Source organism: Macaca mulatta, chromosome 16 (assembly GCF_049350105.2).
Source record: "Macaca mulatta isolate MMU2019108-1 chromosome 16, T2T-MMU8v2.0, whole genome shotgun sequence".
Classification (NCBI taxonomy): domain Eukaryota; kingdom Metazoa; phylum Chordata; class Mammalia; order Primates; family Cercopithecidae; genus Macaca; species Macaca mulatta.
This window is the reverse complement of record NC_133421.1, coordinates 44,939,745-44,959,527: the sequence shown is the minus strand read 5'-3', so window position 1 is coordinate 44,959,527 and position 19,783 is coordinate 44,939,745. Positions and strand designations below refer to the sequence as shown.

General features: G+C 40.2%; 1 protein-coding gene across 2 annotated transcripts in view; it reads left to right on the top strand.

Annotated features, from left to right (window-relative positions):
- SLFN12L (schlafen family member 12 like) overlaps window positions 1-8,950 on the top strand; it is a 58,175-nt gene extending 49,225 nt beyond the window's left edge. For both annotated transcript variants that reach the window (XM_015119079.3, XM_015119080.3), the window contains 2 exons: window positions 2,833-4,130; window positions 8,636-8,950. In XM_015119079.3, the coding sequence (XP_014974565.1) occupies window positions 2,833-3,383 (551 nt within the window). In that variant the 3' untranslated portion in view covers window positions 3,384-4,130; window positions 8,636-8,950. The remainder of the gene's footprint in view (window positions 1-2,832; window positions 4,131-8,635) is intronic.
- Window positions 8,951-19,783: the final 10,833 nt, after the last annotated feature.

The following is a 19,783-nucleotide window of genomic DNA, read 5'->3' as shown; positions in this document are numbered from 1 at the left end:
GTTACCTTTAATATTCTTATTCAGTCTTTTGATGCATACATGCAAGAGTTTCTCTTGGGTGCCTAAGTAGGGGTAGAATTGTTGGTTCAGGCAGTGTGTGAATATTTAAGTAATAAGATAATGCCAATAAGATAATTTCCAAAATAGGTGGCTCACTTTACTCCCACCAGCAATATATTGGAAATGCCACATCTCTTCCAATGCCAGACTTCTCTCTTCATCTTTCTGCTTGTTCACCTCTTGAACTTCTTTTCTCCCTCAGTCAAATGGGTATAAAATGCTATCTCTTTTTGGTATGCCTTTACCTGGTTATTGATTGGGTTGAGCACCTCTCCATATGCTTATTGCCATAGAAGATATTGTATCTTCTATGAAGTGGCGATTCTGTCTTTTGCTCATTTTTGTAACAGGTTTTGTCTTTTACTTACTGATTTCTAGGAGCAATTCACATATTCTAACATAAAATTCTCATTTAGTCACAGATATTATGGATTTCAGATGTCTTCTCCAAGTTCATGACTTGCATCTTTTCTTTTTGCAAGGCATATTCTCCTTAGTAGTTTTAAATTGGATATAGTCAAACTTACCATTTGAAAATTTTGTGATTTAGTGCTCTTTGTGCCTTGTATAAGAGATCTTTCCCTACCCTGGGGTTATCAAGATATTTCTGTTTATTTTCTTTTAAAAATTTTAAAATTTTGCACTTAACATTTAAATATGTAATCCACATCCATAAGCAGTGATGTAGGGGGCTATTTCATTTTATCCCATGTGGATAACCACTTTTCCTAGATCCAGTTACTGAAAACTCAGTTTCACCCACTGATCTGTCACGCTACCTCTGGGATATTACTACATACAATTGACCCTTGAACAAAGCGGGGCTTAAGGGTATCAAACCCCTGATGATTTTTATCCATTGATTTCAATTTTCTGAGCCTGTAAGAGAATCAGGATATCTTTATCTTTTCATCTATTTTTTCTTTTGGGGGCTTTTAAAAAAGATATTATAGTAATTTTAAAGTCCCTCTTTGATGACTCCAGTATCTGAAGCACTTGCCAGTCTTTTTCTCTCATCCAGTTTTTCTCTTATTTTCTAGTAATTTGTTCTGATTTTTATCCTGTCTCTTAATTTTGTATAGTATCATGGATTACAAATTGTAGAGACTTCAGTAGATGTTGCATTTCTCCAGATAGGGTTACACATTTTTTTTTTTTTGGCAGGCAGGTAGAGCACCAGTGATTACTTTTATTCTTTTGAAGTTTTGTTTTATGCTTTTCTAGGTATAGTAGCTTTTAATTTTGCACAATTACTAGGTCATGGCTCTTCTGGGGTCTTAAAGTCTGGGATATTTACCAAGACCCCTCTACTTGGCTGGGAGTTGAATTCCAATTTGTGTCTCCTGAGCACCATGAAGCTGATGAAATTGATGTTCAGCTCTTTAATCTCCCAGTTGATCAGTTGATATTTTCTCCTTCCCTTTCCTTTCCTTTCCTTCCCTTTCCTTTCCTTTCCTTTCCTTTCCTTTCCTTTCCTTTCCTTTCCTTTCCTTTCCTTTCCTTTCCTTTCCTCCCCTCCCCTCCCCTCCCCTCCCCTTCCCTTCCCTTCCCTTCCCTTCCCTTCCCTTCCCTTTCCTTTCCTTTCCTTTCCTTCCCCTTCCCTTCCCCTTCCCTTCCCCTTCCCTTCCCCTTCCCTTCCCTTCCCCTTCCCTTCCCCTTCCCTTCCCTTCCCCTTCCCTTCCCCTTCCCTTCCCCTTCCCTTCCCCTCCCCTCCCTCCCCTCCCTTCCCTTCCCTTCCCTTCTTTTTGTGACAGGTTCTCACACTGTTGCCCAGGCTGGAATGCAGTAGCATGATTACAGTTAACTGCAGCTAATTTTTGTATTTTTTGTAGAGACAGGATTTTACCATGTTGCCCAGGCTGGTCTCAAACTCCTGGGCTCAAGCAATCCACCTGCCTCTGTCTCCTAAGTACTGGGATTACAGGCATGAGCCACTGCACCCAGCCCCAGTTTATATTTTCTTCTGTGTTTCATCTCACCTGTATTAGCCAGTGAGTTGAGGGAAATTTGTAGGTAGATTTTGGCTTCTCTGCAGTTTCATCTTCTCTGGGATTTTGCTTCTGAAATCCCAGCTCCTCTGGCCACCCTGAATTCTGACCTCTTTTTTCTTTAGCCTAGTAAAACTGCTGATTTCTGTGTGGGCTCTATTTACCAATGCTGTGATATGGAAAATCTCCTTAGGGAAAAAGCAGAGGTGAATGTGAAGCTACTTCCTGTGCTTCTTCTCTATTAAAGATTGTAGACCTTTAAGTCCTGCTTGTATTGGTTGCTCTCCAGTCCTTTAAATTATAGTTTTATGTTATATATACACATATATATATAAAATTTAAAAAATATATATAAATGTATATATTTTTTGAGACAGGGTCTTACCCTGTTGCCCAGGTTGGAGTGCAGTGGCATGATCTCAGCTCACTGCAGCCTCAACTTCCTGGGCTCAAGTGATCCTCCCACCTCAGCCTCCTGAGTAGCTGGGACTACCAACATGCACTACCGTGCTTGGCTAACTTTTTAAACTTTTTGTAGAGAAGAGGTCTTACAATGTTGCCCAGACTGGTGTTGAACACCTGGGCACAAGTGATCCTCCTGCCTCTGCCTCCCAAAGTGTTGTTATTACAAGTGTGAGCAACCATGCTTGGCCCTGATACACTTTTACACAGCTTTTATAGTTGCTTTTGGTGGGAGAATTAATCTGATACAAGCTGCTTTGTATTCATGGCTTAAGTTGGAAGTTCTCAATCTTTTATAATTTATCATTATTTCCCCATCTAGGGCTATCAGAAAAGATAACTTGTACTCCAGAAACCCTCTGCAGAAATTTGTTCTCACAGCATGAAGGACTTGAGCAATTAATATGTGAAGAAATGGGCTCTGTCAGTAAGGGCTCACTAATCTTCTCCAGGAGCTGGTCTTTGGATCTGGGCTTGCAAGAGAACCACAAAGTCCTCTGTGATGCTCTTCTGATTTCCCAGGACAAGCCTCCAGTCCTATACACCTTCCACACGGTACAGGATGAGGAGTTTAAAGGCTATTCTACACAAACTGCCCTAACCTTAAAGCAGAAACTGGCAAAAATTGGTGGTTACACTGAAAAAGTGTGTGTCATGACAAAGATCTTCTACTTGAGTCCTGAAGGCAAGACAAGCTGCCAGTATGATTTAAACTTGCAAGTAATTTACCCTGAATCCTACTATCGGACAACAACTCGAACAGTGAAAGACTTGGAAGAGGCTCTTTCAAATATCTTACCTGAGGAGAATCAAATCTTTTTGTTTGTTTGTTTGTTCATTTTGTTTTTGTTTGTTTGCTTTTTCTTAAGATGAATCTCGTTCTGTTGCCCAGACTGGAGTGCAGTGGCATGATCTTGGCTCACTGCAACCTCTGCCTCCTGGATTCAAGCAATTCCCTGCCTCAGCCTCCTGAGTAGCTGGGATTACAGGTGCCCGCCTCCACACCCAGCTATTTTGTTTTGTATTTTTAGTAGAGATGGGGTTTCACCATCTTGACCAGGCTGGTCTTGAACTCCTGACATCGTGATCCACCCGCCTCAGCCACCCAAAGTGCTAGGAGTACAGACGTGAGTCACCGCGCCCGGCCAGAGAATCAATTCTTTTACAGACCAATTCGCCTTTGACATTTTCCAGTGTCTCCCAGATAATCAGTATAGATAAGGATGTTTAAATCTTGTCCAATGCTCACTTGGATCATGGAAGATGGACTGGGCTACAGAAATATTTTTCATTATATATTTGATAACATTCTCTAATTCTCTAAAAATACGTCTTTGAAAACTTTGCAAGTTAAGCAACTTGACGTGATGTTGGAAAACTGGGATTAGCCTATGTTCACTTCTTCATAAGTTCTTTATAGATATTCCTTAAGGGATATTAGGAAAATTAATTATCTACACATGTTTTGCCATACCAAGATGTCATTTGACTATAAAGGAAATATCCGACATTCTTATCCAATGGACATGGAAAACATAGTTCTCTAATATCTTCTTGAAAACTACATTGCAATGAAATTCAGCCAATGAAGAGATTAATCAAAATGGAGAACTTGCGGAGGTAGGTAGATCACTTGAGGTCAAGAGTTGTCACAGGCTGGAGTGCAGTGGTGTGGTCACAGCTCATTGCAGCCTTGACCTCCCGACATCAAGAGATTCCCCTGCCTCAGACTCTTGAGTAGCTGGGACTACAGGCATACACCACCATGCCCAGCCAACTGTTATATGTTTTGTAGAGATGGGGTTTCCCCGTGTTGCCCAGGCTGGCTTGGAACTCCTGGAATTAAGCAATCCTCCTGCCTCAGCCTCCCAAAGTGCTGGAATTATAGGCACAAGTCATTGTGCTTGGCCCTCCATTAATTTTTAGAATGGCATAGGTAGTGGTAACTACTGTTAAATTTTCCTTCAGGCATGGGAGTGTGGGGTGTATGTTTTGGCTGAGACAAGGAGTATGCCAGGATGATAGGCTAAGCAGACAGTACACTCAGAAACATAATAGAATCCCTGATATCAGAGGAAAAAAGGCCAAATGTTCTGTGTCCAGTTTGTGCCTGAGAAGAGACAGTCCATGGATGTCACTGGGGCGAAGGTTTTTGTGTCAAGGGTGATGCCATGTCTGGTGCAGGAGTAAATTCATCTCTGATGGTAAGCTGGATCGGTGTCATCTGAGGCAGCATCATCTCCAGTCCTTTCTCTAAACACCACAAAATTTACATGAAGACTGGAATCACATCTTGCTGTTTCTCTGCTTAAAATTGAGCTCCAATGCAGGAAAATGTCATCTAGGATATAGGTCTTGAGTGTTTCTTTTAAGTGGATACAGACTCAGGTTGATGTGGGGCTTAGCATTTGCCATGATTGATTGAAACAATGGCTTGTATGGAGGGTTGGTGCCTCTAGATGGTAAAACAACAAAAGCACCCACATCAATAGTAAGATCAGCAGGCTGAGCATGACAGCTCATGCTTGTAATCCCAGCACTTTGGGATGCCAAGGAAGGTGGATTGCTTGAGCTCAGGCATTCAAGACCAGCCTGGGCAACATGGTAAAACCCTGTCTCTACAAAAACCATAAAAAATTAGCTGGGTGTGGTGGCGTGTGCCTGTGGTTGCAGCTACTCGGGAGGCTGAGGTGAGAGGATTGCCTGAACCCAGGAGGTAGAGGAGGGGAGTGATTCATGATCATGCCACTGCACTCCAGCCTGGGTAACAGAGTGAGACCCTGTCTCAGACGAAAACAAAAAGCAAGAACAAACAAACAAAACCAAAAAGATAAACAAAACAGAATGGTGTGCAGCTGCATTTGACAGAGTTTTGGTTTTTCTTGCTTGCTTGTTTTATGGTTGAAGTTTAGGCTCAAATGGGTCTCATATCAGATAAGCAGCTGCCTAGCCCATTGGACAATCACTATTAATTGGTCCCCAGAGAATATACACACTTGCTGTGTCCCCCTGATGGGAGGGGTTTGATATTGAAAATCTATAAAATTAAGTTAAAGCCTGGGGCAAGATAAAGACACATTGAGAGGTCCGTTTGTTGGACTGGAACTTTAAAAGAAGTTGTTTGGAGAGACTCTTATGTTTCTCAGTTAAAATGGTTATTTGGGACCTATTAGAGTCATGAAAGTTTCATTGAATGCCTCTTTCAGGAGCCCATTCAGGGTGTATTTTGCAATGTGAAATGTCTGCCTTGGTTATCACCTCGGTAATTGTAAGGCCTCATATGGTGGCCTTAATATACACAGGCATGTGATTTTGGATATCTAAGAGGAAAGAGGTTCTTAGTGTTCCTTAATCTAAAAGGGACAATTCATTAGGCAATGGCTCAACTCTTCATAAAGAATGTGGAGATGGGGCCATTTGTTGGCCAGGGCATCCAGCATTCAGTAATATTCCACCTAGCTCCATCACGTATGGTGGTGGGCAGTGGCATTCATATAGTTTGTGAACTTCTACTGCTCTTCACTCAGTCAATCCAAAGGAGCTTCCCAGGTAGCCAAGGGGTCTGGGGGAGAGGTGACCTCCTCCAGCACTATGGCATCTGGCAAGGGACCAAGGACACGGGACGTCACTCCCTTCTGCGTGTGAATATGCTAGAGACCCCAGGACTTGGTAGCCTCCTTGAGACAGGATAGAGACAAACCTGGGCCCTCTGAGGGGCTGAGCTTACAGGGTGCTGTTTCCATGACCGAAAGCATAACAGGTAGCCAGGTATGCAGGGTCACGGACTCAGAATCTGTGAGAGCCTCTATGTCCAAGAGAGCCCAGTATAGAGCTAGTCATTTGTGGTTTTAATGGCATATAGCATGAGGCTGAGAGCACTCAGGCAATTCGTAGCCATCACAGGTGGTCTAGACTTTAGGAGGCATGAGTAGAGCTTGTTAAAGTCTCCTCAGTAAAGGAATCTCTGCAGGCACCAATGGGTGTGTCTGTTGGTATTAATTTGGATAGCTTGTAGAGCCTTTTTTTTGAGGGGGCCACATTTAAAGTGGGTTGATTTATAAGTTACAGTATCAATGAGATTAAGTAAAATTTGTAAGTGAAGAATATTTTGCCATGAGAACACAAAAAGGATGAAAAGATGTTGCACTTTTATGTCCATATGAGTAGACTAAATGACATCTCCTTGGAGGAGGTTATTAATGTAATATCATATCTGTGCTCCCAGAGGAAGATGCATGCATTTAAGATCTTGTCTGTCCCTGTCTCTTTAAAAAGAAGGCCATCTGAAAAAGCCATATACTGTATGATTCCAACTATATGACATTTTGTAAAAGGCAAGATTATGGAGACAGTAAAATGATCAGTGGTTTCCAAGGATTAAGGGAGTGGGAGGAATGAATAGTTGACCCACAGAGGATTCTTAAGGCAATGAAAATTCTGTGTTTGATACTATATAATGGATATATGTCATTATACATTTTTCCGAACCCATAAAATGTACAAGAAGAATGAATGCTAATGTAGAAGTTCCAATGGATTTTGAGTGATTATGATGTATTAATTTAGATTAATTGATTGTAACAAATGTACCACGCTAATGGGAGATATTGCTAATGGGGGAGGCTATGCATGAATGCGGGCAGTGGGTATATGGAAAATCTTTGTACTTTCTGCTCAATGTTGCTGTGAACCTACTCTAGAAAAATTAAGTATTAAAAAGGATCTTGTTTGTAAGATGTGTGCATCAATGCAAAATTATGAAGGTACCGAAGTGTAGCCTGCAAGAGGTATATTGTGTCTCTTCCACAATAGAGGCAAACTACAGTGGAGTCTGTTGAAATTGGCATGGAATTGAACATATTGAACATATTAGCCAAGTCTGTAAGAACAGAGTATTTAGCAGTTATTGACTGGATAGAGTTAGTAATTTTAGTCATATTAGATACTGGATATGAGGCCCTAGTAGATAAGTCCACAGCATTAATGTTGTAGTTCTCCACCGTGAGGTGCCTGCTGCTTATTATCTTCCAGGTTTAAGAACAGGCAACACTGGGCTGTTAAATGGACAAGCAGCAGGGAATAATTATCCCCTTTATCCCTTTTATGTTATATAAATGAGGTTTTAGGTAACAACTTTCAGTCCTTCAAGGGCCTATTTTAACTTACCTTGAATGATATTAACTATTTTAACGGGATTTATATGATCCTATTTTATCAAGCCAATTTTGAGTGCCAAAAATTTAATTTTAATTTATTACTTATTGTGTCATGGAGTCTATGTTCAATGTGAGATACTTTAAGGCACTGAGTACAACAACTATGGGCAATTCAATCAAGATATAAAATAAGGCATAGCTATTTTTAAAAAGTGATTTAGCTATCTTTTAAATTTATTTGGGGTATAATGTTTAAATTTGTTGGAATCTCAGGCATAAGCATAATTTGAGTATTTATTAAGTCCATGAGGTTTCTCAATTGGTGCATTTTGGCAAATGTTAAAGTTAATTTAGAGCTTTCAGTTCTGGCCAGGCATGGTGGCTCATGCCTGTAATCCCAGCACTTTGGGAGGCCGAGACAGGCAGATCACTTGAGGCCAGGAGTTCAAGACCAATCTGGCCAACACATAGTGAAATCTTGTCTCTACTAAAAATTCCAAAAATTAGCTGGATGTGGTGGTGCACTCCTGTAGTCCAAGCTACTTGGGAAGCTGAGGCAGGAGAATCACTTGAACCTGGGAGGCGGAGGTTGCAGTGAGCCGAGATCACGCCACTGCACTCCAGCCTGGGTGACAGAGCAAGACTCCATCTCTAAAAACAAAAAACAAAAAACAAACAAACAAAAAAAACCCTTACAGTTCTAAATGCAATCACAACCTTATCTATCTTTTTGTTATATAAATTCTTTGGTATATAAATTTTGGATTTCCAATTGGGTGAAATTATGGATGTTTGTTTTAATTTAGATATACGTTTGATATCTATATCTATGTACATGTACAATCTATTCATTATGTCTATATTAACCTAAAAGCTCATCAATGACAGATTAGATAAAGAAAATGTGGTACATATACACCATGGACTACTATGCAGCCATCAAAAAGAATAAGATCATGTCTTTTGCAGGAACATGGATGGAACTGGAGGCCATTACCCTTAGCAAACTAACTCAGGAACAGAAAACCAAGTCCAGCATCTTCTCACTGATAAGTGGGAGCTAAATGAAAGAACTTATGAACACAAAAAGGAAACAACAGACACTGGGGTCTATTTGAGGGAGGAGGGAGAGAAGCAGAAAAGTTAACTATTGGGTATGGGCTTAATACCTGGGTGATGAAGTAATATGTATTAAAAAAACCCATGACACATGTTTACCTGTGTAATGAGCCTTCACATGTGCCCCCAAACCTAAAATAAAAATTGACAAAAATTATATCTACATATAATTCAGTTGGTTATTTTTTTTTCTCTCCCTGTGCTATAGTTTGGATGTTTGATCCCCTCCAAACCTCATGTTCAAATTTGATCCTCAGTGTTGGAGAGGGAGCCCAGTGGAAGGTGTTTGGGTCATGGGGGAAGATGTCTCATGAATAGATTAATGCCCTTTCTTGGGGTGAGTGAGTTCTGACTTTATTAGTTCCCATAAGAGCTGGTTGTTAAAAAGACTCTGGCACCTCTCCCTACTTTTGTTTCCTCTCTTGCCTTGTGATCTCTGCACACACTGGCTCCTCTTTGACTCCCGCCACGAGTGGAAGCAGCCTGAGGACATAACCGGATGCAGATGCCCAATGTTGAACTTTTCTAGACATCAGAATTGTGAGCCAAATGCATCCTTTTTCTTTATAAATTACGCAGCTTCAGGAATTCCTTATAACAACACAAAATAGACTAAGGCACCCTGAATTCAGGTTATTATGATTTTTTTTTTCTATTCCTCTCCCTCAGGCTGTTACAAAAAAACAAAAACAAAAACAAAAAACAAAACTGGGACTGCAACATACTCCCAAACTGAGAAAGTGCCAAGAAACCAAAGAATGGCTGAGACAAATCTAGGTTTGTGAGTAGATGAATTTATTAGGACTTACATACAAGGTATTCCTGGGTGGCAGCAGGACAGCTCCAGAGATCTGCCCCATCATCCAGCCCTAAGCTTCTTTTAAGCAAATATTCTGGCTCTTTGCCTACTGTTTGCAATGAGACTGTTTTCCTTGGTATGTTCCCAGACACATTCTGGGATGTTTGGGTTCTTAGGGATACCTACTCCTCAGGTAGGCATCATGGCCTTTGCTCAGTGCTCAGCCTTCAGGGTGCGAGCAGCAGATATGAACCCTTAAGTAATCTGGTCGGGGATCCATCACAAACAACCCCCTAGTTTTAGGTTGTTTTAGTTTCTATCTTTGGCTCATAAGAGGAAAGAATGGAGGAGAAATGGACACGGTGCTTCTTGACAGTAGCCTTTCCCTGCAGTCCCCTTTCTCCCACGTTTTCATTAAACAAAATATTTTAGAGTGGCTTGTATCTCTAGGGTAAAATTTTCCTTCTCTCTTTTACTCCTTTTGGTCTCCTTTATCCCAATCATTTTTTTCCTCTTTTGTTCTCTTGGATATTTACCTGATAACTCAGGTAAACACAGATTCAAGGAGCTAAGCAAATCCCAAACAAGACAAACTCAAAGAAATTTGTACCAAGACAAATTTTAATTAAATTTCTGAAAACTAAGGACATAAAATATATTTAAAGCAGCCAGTGAAAACACCTTCTTTATAGAGAATAACAATTTGAATGACGGTGGAATCACGGAGAACAGAAGGAAATGTCATAACATTTTTCAAGTACTGAATAAAAGGAACTCTCAACTCAGAATCCTACGCACAGAGAATGTTTTCTTTAGGAATGAAAGGAAAACCAAGGCATTCTCAGATGAAGAAAAATAAGAGAATTAATCGCCATCACGAAAAGACCTACTCTAACAGAACAGCTAAAAAAAGTTATCTAAACAGAGAGGCAATGAAAAAAAAAGAAGGAGTTACGGAACATAAGAAAAGAAGAAAGAACACAATAAATAAAAATATGGGTAAATGCAATAGGCTTGCTTTCTCTGCTTGAGTCTTCTAAATTATGTTTGACAGTTGGAGTAAAAATTATAACATTCTCTGATGTGGTTTTACATGTTTTTAGAGGAAATATTTAATATAATTTTATTATAAATAAGGAAATGTGGCTAAAAAGACATGACTGGAGGTAAAATTTCTATATTTCAGTAGAACTAGTAAAATGACACCAGTTCACTGTGAAAAATTATGTATGTATAATATAATACCTATTACAGCTTTTATAATTACTATAAAAGCTATACAAGGAGATACACTAAAAACGTAATAGATAACTCAGAATTCTGCGCAACATTCATAACCCATAAGAAGGCCGGGAAAAGAAAAATATTAAAAACACAGAGAAGAAATAGAAATCAAAAAATAAAATGGCATACTTAAGCCCAAACATATCAATAATTATATAATATATAAAAGGTCTAAATATACCAATTAAAGAACCATTTGGCAGAGTGGATTAACAATCATGACCCACTGTATGCTGTCTATAAGGAACTCACTTCAAATGTATGAAAGTTGAAAATAAAATGATGGAAAAAGACATATGTAGGACCAGGCATGGTGGCTCACACCTGTAATTCCAGCACTCTGGGAGGCCAAGGTGGTGGATCAATTGAGGCCAAGAGTTCAAGACCAGCCTAGCCAACATGGTGAAACCCCATCTCTACTAAAAATACAAAAATTAGGTGGGCTTGGTGGTGGGCGCCTGTAAGCTCAGCTACTTGGGAGGCTGAGGTGGGAGGATCACTTGAACCTGGGATGCTGAGGCTGCAGTGAGCCAAGATTGTGCCACTGCACTCCAGCCTGGGTGACAGAGCAAGGCTTCGTCTAAAAAACAAAACAAAGGCGAGCAGGCATGGCTATACTAATATCAGATAAAGTCAAGAAAATTACCAGAGACAGATAGGGACAGTATAATAATGATGAAAAGATCAGTTAACCAAGAAGATATGGCAATCTAAATGTATGTATATCGAACAACAGAGCTGCAAAATATGTGACACAAAAAGTGATAGCACTGAAAGGAGAAACAGACTTCGTAATTGTAGTTAGGGACGTCAACACCTTTGTACAGTACCTTGTAGTAGAAGTAGACCAAAAAATCTATAAGGCAGATTTGAGAGCAGCCTGCACAACACAGCAAGACCCCATCCTTAAAAAAAAATTGGGGGCGGGCGTGTTGGTGCACGCTTGTAGTTCTAGCTACTTGAGAGGCTGAAGTGGGAGGCTTGCTTGAGTCCAGGAAATGAGGTCACAGTGAACTATGATCATGCCACTGCACTCCAGCTTCAGTGACAGAGTGAGACCCCATCTTAAAGAAAATCTACAAGGATACAGAAGAACTTAACATCACCAGTCAACAGGATCTAACGACATATATAGAACATGCTACCCAACAACAGGAAAACATATATTCTTCTCAAATGCCTATGGAACATTTATCAAGATAGAACAGAACCTGAGCCATAAAACAAAGCTAAACAAATGTTAAAGAATTGAAATTATACTTAGAGTGTGTTCTATGACCAAAATGGAACCAAACTACAAATAAGTCAGGCGAACAAGATTAGAGGAAAAAAGAAGTAAAAAGAATGAACAAAACCTCCAAGAAATATGGGATAATGTAAAAAGACCAAACCTACAATTGATTGGGGTACCTGAAAGAGGTGGGGAGAATGGAACCAGGTTGGAAAACATACTTTAGGATATCATCCAAGAGAACTTCCCCATCCTAGCAAGACAGGCCAACATTCAAATTCAGGAAATGCAGTGAACCCCAGTAAGATATTCCATGAGAAGATAAACCCCAAGACACATAATCGTTCAGATTCTCCAAGGTCAAAATGAAAGAAAAAATGTTAAGGGTAGCCACAGAGAAAGGCCAGGTCACCTACAAAAAGAAGCCCATGAGACTAACAGCAGACTTCTCAACAGAAGCCGGAAGAGATTGGGGGGCAATATTCAACATTCTTAAGTAAAGAATTTCCAGCCCAGAATTTCATTTCCGGGCAAACTAAGTTTCATAAGCAAAGGAGAAAAAAGATCCTTTTTAGATAAAAAAAAAAAAAAAAAAAAAAAAAAAAAAAAAAAAAAAAAAAAAAAAGGCTGAGGGAATTCACAACCACCAGGCCTGCCTTTGCAAGAGCTCCTGAAGCAAGCACTAAATATGGAAAGGAAAAACCATCACCAGCCACTACAAAAACACACTGAAGTACTCAGACCAGTGACACTATGAAGCAACCATATAAACAAGTCTGCAAAATAACCAGCTAGCATCATGATGACAGGATCAAATTAACACATAAGAATATTAACCTTAAATGTAAATGGGCTAAATGCCCCAATTAAAGACAGAATGGTAAGCTGGATAGAGTCAAGACTCATTGGTATGCTGTATTCAACTCGTGTACAGACAAACATAGGCTCAAAAGAAAGAGATGGAGGAATATTTACCAAGCAGATGGAGAGCAGAAAAAAGCAGGGGTTGCAATCCTAGTCTCCGATAAAACTTTAAACCAATAAAGATAAAAAAAGACAAAGAAAGGCATTACATAATGGTAAAGGGATCAATGTAACAAGAAGAGCTAACTATCCTAAGTATATATACATCCAATACAGGAGCACCCAGATTCATAAAGCCAGTTCTTAGAGACCTGCAAAGAGACTTAGACTCCCACACAATAATAGTGGGAGACTTTAACACCCCACTGACGATATTAGACAGAACATTGAGACAGAAAATTAACAAAGATATTCAAGACTGGAACTCAACTCTGGATCAAGAGGAGCTGACAAATATCTACAGAACTCTCCATCCCAAAACAACAGAATATACATTCTTCTCATCACCACATGGCACTCACTCTAAAATCGATCACATAATTGGAAGTAAAACACTCCTCAGCAAGTGCAAAGCAACTGAAATCATAACAGTCTCTCAGATCACAGCACAATCAAATGAGAACTCAAGATTAAGAAATTTACTTAAAAATCACACAACTACATGGAAATTGAACAACCTGCTCCTGAATGACTCCTGAGTAAATAATGAAATTAAGGCAGGAATCAAGAAGATCTTTGAAACTAATGAGAACAAAGAGACGATGTACCAGAATCTCTGGGACGCAGCTTGATTAGGGTTCTCTTAGAGGGACAGAACTAATAGGGACAGAACTATTATATATATATCCTAATATATATAACTCGTGTATATATATATGAGTTTATTAAGTATTAACTTTCACAATCACAACGTCCCACAATAGCTTATCTGCAAGCTGAGGAGCAAGGAGAGACAGTCCGAGTACCCAAACTGAAGAATCCGAAGATGTAGGCCGGGAGGCTAGGCCTGTCTCTCCTTTTAACATTTTCCTGCCTGCTTTATATTCACTGGAAGCTGATTAGATTGTGTCCACCAGATTAAGAGTGGATCTGCCTTCCCCAGCCCACTGACTGAAATTTTAATCTCTTTTGGCAACACCCACACAGATACACCCAGGATTAATACTTTGTATCCCTCAATCCAATCAAGTTGACACTCAGTATTAACCATCACAAGTCCCCTCTTGTCAACTTGAACCCATACACATCTCCATTTGAGATTATACATAATCTTCAAATAAAGACAATAATGAAGTCATAATTCTGATTAGCATAATACAACTATCCTTCGTACAACCAGAAATGCACCAATCCCTAACCCAAATACTATTACATAAAGTTAACAATACTTAAATGCTGATATGAAGTAAATAAATCTTATGTCACGTGATAAAGGAAAAGGAAATAAAATGAAGATATTTTCTTAGTACAAGTGTATACATGCACAAACATGTTTTTAACAAAAGAAGGAGGAAATACTCATGACAATTACAGCCTTCATTTCTGCAGCTGGTTGTGGCCATAGCTGGTATTGATGACTGCTTTCTTCTACTACCCATTCTATATCTCTTTGTCTTCTGCAAGCACCTCAGCAGGTCATGGTTTTTGTTTTTTTTTTTTTCTCCCTGGTGGAGTGACCCAAACTTTCATTCCTGAAGGGTCTGGACCATTTGTAGTCCTGCCTGGATTGGGCTGTTGTAGTTTCCCATTGACCTTAATCACAGGGCATGGTAATACTAAGAGACTCCTTAGTGGATCTCCTGTATTCCATGAGTACTCTTCCTTACCTCCATTGTGGAGTGGTAGACTGATTTCATCTTGATAGTTTGGGCCAATCACCCCAGCCAACACTGCAAGTCCCTTCTTAGTCTGACTTAAAGGTAGGAGGAGCCCAAAGTGTCCAGGTGGCAATCTTAACTTCCAGTTTAATGGAATCATTGTGTCTCCCGGTAGCAGCATTCATCCCTCTGTAGCTAGGACGTCTAGGCCAGTATAACCTAATGTTGCGGGAACAGAAAGCAAAAATTTTGCTAGTGGATCACTAGGGGTGATGGTGAGTGTGCCGCTTCCACTTTCACCCCTTGATTCCTGGACCAGTGAATCCTGGCTATTGGAGAAACAGTACCATATATCGGATGCTGATTCAGAGCATACACAGCCTTTTGGAGAACTCTGCCCCAGCGCTGCAAAGTATTGTCACCTAGCTGGCATTTTAATTGTGACCTTAAAAGGCCATTCCACCGTTCTATCAATCCAGCTGCCTTAGGACGATGGGGAACATGTTAAAATCAGTGAATTCCATGAGCATGAGCCCACTGCTGCACTTCTTTAGCTGTGAAGTGAGTGCCTTGGTCAGAGGCAATGCTGTGTGGAATACTACAATGGTGGACAAGGCATTCTGTGAGTCTATCGATGGTAGTCTTGGCAGAAGCATTGCATACAGGATAGGCAAACCCATATCTGGAGTAAGTGTCTATTCCAGTGAGGACAAACCTCTGCCCTTTCCATGATGGAAGAGGTCCAATATAATTAACCTGCCACCAGGTGGCTGGCTGATCACCCCAAGGAATGGTGCTATATTGAGTGCTCGGTGTTGGTCTCTGCTGCTGACAAATTGGGCACTCAGCAGTGGCCATAGCCAGGTCAGCTTTGGTGAGTGGAAGTCCATGTTCCTGAGCCCATGCATAACCTCCATCCCTGCCACTACGGCAACTTTGGTTGCCCAGATCAATAAATTCAACCTGATCCAACTTTATGTTCCTTCCACCATTATCCCATGCCCTTAATACCCATTTCCATGCCTGTTCTCCAGATTGCTGTTTATATAAAGTAGGGAACTCAAATAGTTCTTTTTGAGTGTATCGCATCTCCTCATGGGTCACACTCTCAACCTCACCTCCAGGGGCCTGAAGGGACTTTAGTCTAGTTATAGGTCTAGAAGCAAACAGCAGTGTTGGGGTGGCTCCTGAGGAGGATCAACATTATCTTGCCTGGCAACTGCCTCAGGGAAGGCCATCACTGTTGCCTCAGGTAGCACAGGGTTTATCTCCTCAGACAAAGGAGGAAAGGCTGATGGCAGCATGGGTCGAGGAGGGGATGTTGCCACTACTTGGGATGGGGAAGCTGCTCCTTCTCACAAGGTTCATCAGAGTTTACAAACTCAGTGTCCCCAGCTTCATCAGGGTCGTCCCACACGTCCCCATTCCAAGTTGCAGGGTCCCATTCTTTTCCAATCAATGCCCTCACTTTAACAGTAGATACCTGGCGAGGCTGTGCATGTACCTTTTGTTGCAGGTCAGCCACTCGCACCAGAGCTTTGTTTTTCCACAATTTCAGCTCTTTCTCTGCAGGAGATAAGGCTGTCACTCAGGGCAATCTTAGGAGATTTGAGGCTCAGTATCTGCTTCTGAAGCCGGGAGACAGAATCCCTGAGCTCATCATTTTCTTTCATCACTTTATCTACTGAACTTAGGAGCAACCAATCCACTTCATTATGTTCCTTGGTTCTCCACATATGGTCAAAGGTATTATGTATAGAGTCACTAAACTCCTTGCCTCTCACGAGCGGTGACTCAAGAGTGCCAAATGCATTTACTTTGCACAACTCTCTAAACAGTTCATGGCAAGGACTGTCAGTGTTCTCCATATTATTAGAAGCAGAGTCCTTAGCATTTTTGGGTCTAATCGTATTAAGCAGCCAACTCCAGAAACCCCTAAATCAATGAAAAAATTCCATCCTTAATATTCTGTTCCTTTAGAACTACTCCTGGTACCAAAATCTGTATTAGTCAGGGTTCTCTTAGAGGGACAAAATTAATAGGATATATATATATATGTGTGTGTGTGTATGTGTGTGTGTGTGTGTGTGTGTGTGTATATATATATATATATATATATATATATATATATATATATAAAGGGAAGTTTATTAAGTGTTAACTTACACTATCATAAGGTCCCACAATAGGCTGTCTGCAAGCTGAGGAGCAAGGAGGGCTAGTCCAAGTTCCAGAACTGAAGAACTTGGAGTTCGATGTTCAAGGTCAGGATGCATCCAGCACAGGAGAAAGGTGGAGGCTGGGAGGATAGGCCCGTCTCGTCTTTTCACGTTTTTCTGCCTGCTTTATAGTCACTGAAAGCTGGTTAGACTGTGCCCACCAGATTAAGAGTGGATCTGCCTTACCCAGCCCACTGACTCAAAAGCAAATCTCTTTTGGCAACACCCTCACAGACACACCCAGGATCAATACTTTGTATCCTTTAATCCAATCAAGTTGACACTCAGTATTAACCATCACAGCTATACGTGGCTATTTATAGCGGTTCTATTTATAATTAACAAACCCAGGAAACAACCTGAATGTCTTTCAATGGGTTAGTGGTTAAACAAAAAGTGGTACATCCAAACAATGGAATACCACTCAGCGATCAAAAGAAATGAAAAATTAATAGACACAGCAGGGAAGAAACTCAAAGATATTATGCAAAGAAGCCAATCCCAAATGGTTACGTACTATTTGATTACAGTTATACAACATCCTGGAAAAGACAAAACTAGGGATAGAGAACAAATCTGTGCTTTGCAGGGACTGGAATTGGGGGAAAGCATTAGTGTGTGTGTGTGCGCGCACATGCACGTGTGTTGGTGGCTGTATTTTTTTTTTTGTGGTGCTTACATGATTCTAAGCATGTATTAATAGAACTATACATAAAAGGTAAATTTTACTGTACATGAAAAAGTAAATTCTACTGTATTTATGTTAATACTAAAAAAGGCATGCGAATGTGAAATGTGAGCTGGGAAAAAGAAGGCATCTCATATAAGATGAAAAAGAAAGTGAGTAACCTAATTTGCAAAGGCATAATTTCTACTTATGGAATCTGTGCTTAAGAAGGGTTCCTATGTAATTGGTCAGGCCTTGGATATATTGGTCATATCACCACTGCCTAGTCATTTTCCAGCTGTCTGTAAGGGAGAGGTTTGTTAACACCCATAACAGAGTGGGAACATCATGGTTTTGCCTTTTTTTTTTGGAAGACAGGGTCTTGCTTTGTTACCCAGGCTGAAGTGCAGTGGTGTGCTGGGTTTAAGTGATCCTCCTGCCTCAGCCTCCTGAGTAGCTGGGACCACAGGCGTGCACCACCATGCCTGGCTAATTTTTGTATTTTTGGTAGAGACGGGGCTTCACTATGTTTCCCAGCCTGGTCTCGAACTCTTGGATTCAAGTGGTCAGCCCACCTTGACCCCCACAAAGTGCTGGGATTACAGGTGTGAGCCACTGCACCTGGTCCCTATATTATCTTTAAAAATTTACTGATTTTGTATTTTTGTATTTATGTTTTTATTTTAGCAGAATAGATTTTGGAGGACAGAATGCAAATTAATATTTTTTCTCTAGGGATAGCAGATATCTCAACACAATTTATAAAATAGTCTCTCCTTTCCCCACTTAACTGCAATGCCACCTCTGTCATAGATTTTTCCATCAATATGTGAATTTTAGGCTCTGTCATTTATTCCATGCTCTATTTTTTCTAATTATTATTGCTATATAAGAAAATTTGATGTCTGCCCACAACGTGCTTTTTCTTTTGAAGAGTGTTTCGGGTCTTATATATAAATCTATAATCAGCATGTAATGTTCTAGGAAAATACTGCTGGGATTTAAAATGGAATCTTAATGGATCTACTCATCAATTGAGTGAGAATTAATTTTTTTTGTTTGTTTTTGAGATGGAGTTTCTCTCTTGTTGCCCAGGCTGGAGTGCAATGGCATGATCTTGGCTCACTGCAACCTCCGACTCCCAGGTTCAAGCGATTCTCCTATCTCAGCCTCTCAGCCTCCTGAGTAGCCGGGTTTACAGGCTAATTTTTTGTGTTTTTAGTAGAAACAGGGTTTACTCATGTTGGTCAGGCTGGTCTTGAACTCTTGACCTCAGCTGATCCACCCGCCTCAGCCTCCCAAAGTGGTCTTTAACATATTGGGTTTTCCAATCCATGGACATGGTATATGATTTAATGTATTTATATATTTATTATTTTTCAATAAGGGTTTATAAACTTTCCCATAAACACCTTTCAGATGTTTTTTAAAAAATTTCTCAACACTCACAGTGGCTGCCTTATGCTCCCTCAAAGATCTTTTCCATTTGTTCTCCTAGCTTCAGGGGTGATGGCTCTTTTCCATAGTCACCTGCATAATACTGTGGTGTTACTTTTTTGCCTTTTCCGTGATTGAGTTAAAAAGTCTTTATATCTAGTGAATAGTTCTTCATTTTAAAACCTCTCTGTTCAAAATAACTGGTCTTCTGACAGGACCCTGACTAACACAGAAACTGTTCTTTAAGGCGATCCCAGTTAACAGATCTCCAAAGATGGAATTTTAGTATTGTTAGGTTGTGTCTTTAGGTACTAGTTCTTTCATCTAACATTGTGCTGAAAGTCCTGGCCAATGCATTATACAAGAAAAGGAAACAAGAAAAGTATCCAGATTACAAAGGAAGAAATAAAACTCTCATTATGCACACTTAATATTATTGTATTCTTAGATGACCTAAAAGAACAGAGATTGATCATCAAAATTAACTACAAAGTTTAGCAAAGTTGGTTAAAAAAAAAAAAAAAGCATACAAAGTCAATTGCTCCTCATTCTTTTATGTAGATCTGAGTTTCATCCTAGTATCATTTTCCTTCAAAATAAAGAACTTTGTTAGGCCGGGGGCGGTGGCTCAGGTCTGTAATCCTAGCACTTTGGGAGGCCGAGACGGGTGGATCACCTGA